Genomic DNA, 6673 nt, shown 5'->3' on the forward strand with positions numbered 1-6673 from the left:
CAAATTCTAATTTCTCTAGGGTTCTACATTTCAGCAGGAGATTCTAATGAGGCCAATCATTGGAAATACAAATGGATTGGCCTATCTTCTTAAAAAGAGCTGAAATTTGTACCCTTTATCCAAGTTTACCAGCTAAAAAGTGATATAAAAATATATTAAAGAAATGAATGAAAGACGCTTAGAATCTTACGGGGACAATTTTTGATGCTCATCTCAAGAGAATTAATCAGCCCGACAAGAAGCGACATTTTTGTAATTCCTCCTGTACACAAGAAAAGACCCAAATTTTAGTGTAATGTCAAAAGAATATGTGCTCCTGCCCGATCATATCCTCTACACAATTACCCTAGTAAAAGCATATCAATAACCTCTTCAACTCAACCACCAACCTCAAAAAAAAAAAAAAAAAAAAAAATCGTATCTAGGAGTATTTTTATGACAGCAACCCCTTCAACTCAACAACCAACCTCTAAAACAACAAAAATCAAACCCATTTTGCATGCTAGTGCTTCAAATAAACATATTAAAATTGAACATAGATAGTGATTAATTTTGTGTCTAGAATCTCTAGATACTCAAATTTTAATTTGGAGAATTTATTAGAATACTTTTACACATTCACAACTATTTCTACTCATGATCTGGTGACTGGGTATTTTGAAATAAAATTAAACTATATGAATAAATTGTTAAATAGTTAATATCTCATGGGATTTTAATGAATTTTCTTTTTAATTTTTGAAAATACTCACCTAGTGATTTTAAGATAAATTCCAAAATTTTAAACAAAAAGCCCTCCTCAGTAACTTTTCTTTTTTTTTTTTCTAAGGTAGCATGTATACAATGTACACCAGATGGAGTATGTTAGTACTAATGTGTGCCATTCACCTCAAAAGTAACGGCCCCACGAGGCAGATAAAACCCAAAGAGGTTGCTTCCCAACTCAAAAGCTGGTGACAAGGACCAATAACCAAAGAATCAAAGTCCACTTTTTTTTGTGGAAAAATGGGAAAGTAAAATGACTATGTAACAAGGGAAGAAATCTAGGATTAAGACACTATTTTCCCATGTCAATTCAATACAAGAAGAATATAATTGACGAGCATATCTACACGAAGAATATTTCACATCACAAAGTCCGAAGAGCCCTTACTGGGCAAACATGAATAATTCATCCTTTCAATATAACTAGTATAAAAAGATAAAAAGAAAAAAAGAAAGAAAGGGGGGAATAGACAAGGTACACCATATTGGAGGTGTTTGGATATGGTGCACCACAGTGACATCTAATTCACTAGCCCGAGATCTAGTTCGCTAGTCGGGTTGAACCGATGGTGGATATTGAAGATACTTGGCAATCGCCTGCCATCACCGTTCCTTGAAGAGAGATTCGACACTGCATAGCAGTGTGGTCCACCATGTAGTACACATCAATGTTGTATATGGTGTTGTTCCATAAAAAAGACACCTAAGATTTCCCTAGTATCATACTGTACTTGTATTTCCATTAGTTGTAGCACCCATGTGTATCCTCCCATTAGAATTGTCATTAGCACTAGCACCATTCTTATTCCCAAAATAAACCCATGCTTGAACCCCCCAATCCCACAAATGCAGCACCACATATGTCCCAATCCCACCTATGAGCCCATAGGCTATGGAGTAGGTCAAGGGCATAAGGAGCAATGTAACAAAGGCAGGGATCCCTTGCTTCATGTCCTCCCAATCAATCTCAGTCACACATCTCATCATCATCACACCGACCAAGATCAACGGCGGGCCGACCGCCCATGCGGGGATCGACGCCAGCAACGGCGTGAAGAACAACGCCAGAAAGAAGTAAAATCCGGCCATCAATGCAGTTAGACCTGTTCGACCCCCCTCTTTGATTCCGGTCGATGACTCGATGTATGCAGTCACCGGCGATGTCCCAAGCAACGATCCGATCACGATCGCCGTTGCATCGCTCATGAAAGCAAAATATTGCCCCTCGAAGTTGCCCGACTCATCGACAAAACCGGCAAACCTAGCCAAAGAATACAATGTCCCGGTTGTGTCCAATATGTCGACATAGAGGAAAGTGACTAAGGCTTCCCAAAACACCCCTTTCCCGAAATCCGAAAAGTCGAACGCGCCGGCCGTCTTTTCGATTTTGTGGAGGCTAACCACTTCCTTGAAATATGAGTAGGCCTGATTGCCGGCTGGTGTGTTCGGAAATGCAGTCACAGGGGTGTTCCGGAACCAAGAGATCGCGGTCACGACTACAATGCCATAAATCATGGCACCTTTCACTCTGTGGACGAGACAGTAGGCGATCAGAACGAACCCTCCAAGTGCAAGCCAAAGGGTGGGGCTCTCCATGCGGTGGTTGAGGCAGAGGACGGCGGAGGAGGCAGTCACGCCGGGGATGGCGGTGCCGGTGGTGGCATTTACGGGGAGGAGGGCGGCTCGGTGCTCCGGGGCACAGCCTCCGAGCGTGACGAGCGTCGAGGAGCTGAACCCGACGAGGCCGATTCCTGTAAAGAATTGGCACAAACATGTTCTTAGACTGATAGTTGAAACAAAACAAATTACCAAACAAAGAAAAAGAAAAAACATGAAGCATGAAAAATAGTACTATCACATACCATTAAAGAATTCTAAATTGCAAAAGACTTTTAAGTTTATCAGAAATTACTTCTACAGTATTGATACACTGAAAAGACTTAGAATTCAAAATAAGAGATCTTAACAGTTAGCAATTGAACAAACAGAAATGACCTAGAAATAGATTTAATTAGCTGTCAAGGGCAAAAATTTTCACTAATTAAGAGATCCAAGGTCTAGTAAGACCTGTACTTCAGTTTAAGTTGATTTTTTAAGACCATGAGAAGAATTTCAGAAATAAATTGCAGAATTCATAGTTTTTTTTAAAATTAAAACTCTCAAAAGATGCTGTCTAACATAAGAAAACTTCCGTTTATTTTCTTTTTGCCACTCCAAAAACAGAGCAACCAAACATAAGAAAACTTCCACTAAGTTTATTTTCTTTTTGCCACTTTAAAAAGAGAGCAATCAGCCAAATTCATATCCAACTATAAAATTAGATAGTGCTTCAATCGATTAGTACTATAGAAAGCAAATTTAATTTCTCATTGATTAGTACTATAGAAAGCAAGTTTAATTTCTAAATTAAGTGGTCCAATTAATTAGTAGTGCGGCAATTAAGTTTATTCCAACTATATATATATATATATATATATATATATATATATATATATATATATATATATATATATATATATATATATATATATATATATATATATATATATATATATTTTCAGTAAATACCTTGGGCTGATTGCAGGCCGATAAACGCAAGAAACAATCCAATTCCGGCAGACGACACGATCCTCACCGGCTTCGGGATGAGCCGAGCAAGCTTCGCCCTAAATCCAAGCGCAGATATGAGGAGAAAAATGAGCCCCTCTGTGAACACTGCCGCCAACGCGCTCTTATACGATATCTTCCCCGAACCATGGAAGCCGACGACAGTGTAAGCAAAGTAGGCATTGGTCCCCATCCCAGGAGCGAGAGCCAAAGGCAAATTCGCACCCAAACCCATGATCACGGATCCGATGAGTGCAGAGGCCGCCGTTGCAGTGATAAGATCACGTTTCACAGTGGCCAAGCATTGGTTGAAGTCTTGGTCCGAGGGGTTGCAGGGGCCTCCGGAGTCCGATAAAATGGAGGCATTCACTGCGAGGACGTACGCCATTGTGAGGAATGTGGCGGTCCCCGCACGGAGCTCGGTCGTGAAGGTGGAGCTCCGCTGCGAGAGCTTGAAGTACTTGCCAGCGCGCGAGGCCGCGAATCGGTCGTTGAGGGTGGAGATGGAGGAGGACCAACGGCTGGGATTCTTCTTCGTGGATGACGGGTCAGCAGAGCCGTTGGATACCGGCAGAGGCGGCTCCGCCATGGCCATGGGTTCTTTCTGGTTCTATGAAAGAGCCTCTCTCTCTCTCTCTCTCTCTCTAGAATTTCTCTCTGATAGAGAAGTGGATAACTGCTGTTATCCTGAAAAATTGGACTCTCTCTACAATCTCTCTTCTCTCTCTTAACTTCAAAATATCAGAAGATCAGGCAAAGTTAAAAGTAAATTGTCTTCTTTCCATTTCCAAAATCCTCTCACTCAAATACTATAAAAACAATATTTGCAGAGATTCCAAGATCAGAGACTTCCTCAAAAATATAGCCAAAAAAATGGATCTCACAAATATAGCAAAAAAATCGTAAAAAAACGGAAACTTAAAAGGCGTGATAAAATAATAAACAGAATGGATCTCACAAATATAGCAAAAAATCGTAAAAAAACGGAAACTTAAAAGGCGTGATAAAAATAATAAAATGAATTTACAGCTCATGTCAAATACATGTTTGCAAAGCGAAATTTCTTCCAATTTTCATGGAAGTTTCCGAATTTTTTATCCGAAAAGTTAAAAAATCTTTGGAGGAACTGTAAGTTGTCGAAGCCTTGAAGTCCTGGGATTAATTGAAAACCAGAAGAGGCCAAAGTCTTTCTATTTAAAGCTAAAGAAATAAAAGAAAAACAACAATCAAACAATAATGAAAATAAATCGGCTACGTGTGTACATGATTCACCGCGTTGTCCTTCTCTCTCTAAGAATCCTTTTTGGGTTTCTCTCCCTACCTTAGCCTCCTTATAGGAGGACTTTCACATTTTCGCAGTGAATATGGAGGAATAGCCCTCCACCTTTTGTGAATGACAATATTGTCCCTCCTCATCAGATATTTGTCAAAGTAGCTCACTTTTCCTTGTTCCATGGGACTCTCTTGCTGGATTTTAGGAAATTTTAGTGAAAGTGTTATTTTATTATTGTAATTTAAAAATATTTTATGGTCAAAGGCCTTTTAAAGAAGGATGCAGTGTATTTTAATTTTATTTTATACAATAAAATCATTTATTTTTAGCACAAAGTGGTGGCAGTCACAATTATTAGATAGTCAAATCAAATGGCTTCGGGGTGCACAAAACTTGTAATAAAATTTATCAAACCAATATTTAAGCTCATCTTATCTTATGTTTAAATATAATTGTGACCTTTATATTGAAAATCCCATCTCATTTTCTCCAAGTACTTTTTGCTCCTCATCAGGCGCCGGGAAGAAATATACAAATAATTTGGTAAAATACAATAGCCAAAATATTTCTACAAGTTATAGAGATATTTTGATCATTTTATTTCAAACAAATTTTTTAATATGTTCATGTTGATTATATACAATGAGATCATTTACCTTTAATACAATGAGACCATTCACTTTTGATATAATGAGACCATTTACTTTTGATACAAGAAAGTTATAATTACTTATAACTATCTGCTGTGATATCTAATAGCTTGGGTGTGTCATAAAGTTCGAAAAAATTTCTTTTGAACTTTAAGCTTGGTCGATGGACTAAATGCAACAACCTAATTTCACATTCAATGGTCAAGATTAAATGTAACCACCGAATACTAAAAGTAAATGGTCTCGTTGTATATTTTTCCTATTTTCATATCTATGTGATGGTTAGAGTTATAAGTATTCTAAACTTGAACTTAATCCAATAGATAAACAATATAAGTAAAATGCAGTATGGTCTCAAAAGTGAAACTTATAAAATATAAATAAAATCATTTATAAATTAAGTTAATAAAATGACATTTTCCATGAATTACCCACTTGTTATTCATAGGCTTTGCATGGATATCGACATTAACCCAAGGAATTTTCAAATATGATCGTAAAAGGAAAGGAAGGGGGCACTTTTGTGCTCATCTTTTGTTGTTTCGACCCAAAAACGGGTGGCAATAGAGAGTAATAAAGTATGGGTGTGATTTGTAGAAGGCTAAGGACCTAAATGATCCAAGGAGGGTGCACCTTTAAATAGTGTCAAAAGATATCGTTTTTGTATCGGAAATCTTTGTGATGCCTTGAAAGATTATTTTAATATTTAATTAATAAAATTTAAGTTTTAAAAATAGTATAGATCGGGCAAATTTATAAATACTTGAAAATCTTGAAAATTGATGGTCTAAATAATACATTACATGACGTACTATTTCCAAAACTTGATTCATTTTTCTTAAGCTGATGTATCTTAAGGTCAAGATGATCAGATTTGAGGGTTTTTTGGCATCAAAATAACTTTTCTAGTGAATTTTTTAGATGCGCCATAGTTTGTTTGTTTAGGACCTCAATCTTGCATAAACGTTTTCCATAAACCTGTTTTTTAGGTATGAACATTAACAACATCGACGAGAATGGTGGCTCCTAATAGAAATGGATATGGTTTTCGATCTAGTGAGCATAATGGCGCATAAAATTAGCAAAGGAGCAACTTTAGTCAAGAGCAGCATAGGCATTAATTTAGAGGCAATTAATATGAGAACCTTGTTTTTAGTAAAACTAATTCTAATATTTTCATATTTTAAGAGTTTTTTTTTTTTTTTGTGAAAGTATATAATGAGACTATTTCCCTTTGGTACAAGGTAGTCACAATTAATCCTGACTATTGGATGTGAAATTGGGTGGCGGCATTTATTTCATTGACCAAGCTCAAAATTCAAAATAAAGTTTTTTTGAACTTTGTGACACACCCAAGCTATCTGATTTCACATCGGAT

General features: G+C 37.0%; 1 protein-coding gene across 1 annotated transcript; it reads right to left on the reverse strand.

The window, feature by feature from the left end:
• Positions 1-1044: 1044 nt before the first annotated feature.
• AZG1 (AZA-guanine resistant1) lies at positions 1045-4712 on the reverse strand. Its single transcript, XM_088875034.1, has 2 exons — positions 3334-4712; positions 1045-2516 (listed from the first exon to the last, which is right to left on the reverse strand). The coding sequence occupies exons 1-2, from the start codon at positions 3965-3967 to the stop codon at positions 1486-1488; spliced, it is 1665 nt and encodes a 554-aa protein (XP_088731160.1). The 5' UTR covers positions 3968-4712; the 3' UTR covers positions 1045-1485.
• Between the last annotated feature and the right edge of the window lie 1961 nt (positions 4713-6673).

This window comes from Amborella trichopoda, chromosome 8 (assembly GCF_054954075.1).
Source record: "Amborella trichopoda isolate Santa Cruz 75 chromosome 8, AtrichopodaSantaCruz75HAP2 v2.0, whole genome shotgun sequence".
Taxonomy (NCBI): Eukaryota; Viridiplantae; Streptophyta; class Magnoliopsida; order Amborellales; family Amborellaceae; genus Amborella; species Amborella trichopoda.

Excerpts from the sequence above, each read along its gene's own strand:
- AZG1 (XM_088875034.1), bottom strand. The coding sequence starts at position 3,967 with ATGGCCATGGCGGAGCCGCCTCTGCCGGTATCCAACGGCTCTGCTGAC. Across the intron at positions 2,517-3,333 it reads CGGCCTGCAATCAGCCCAAG|GAATCGGCCTCGTCGGGTTC; the intron begins GTATTTACTGAA and ends AATTCTTTACAG.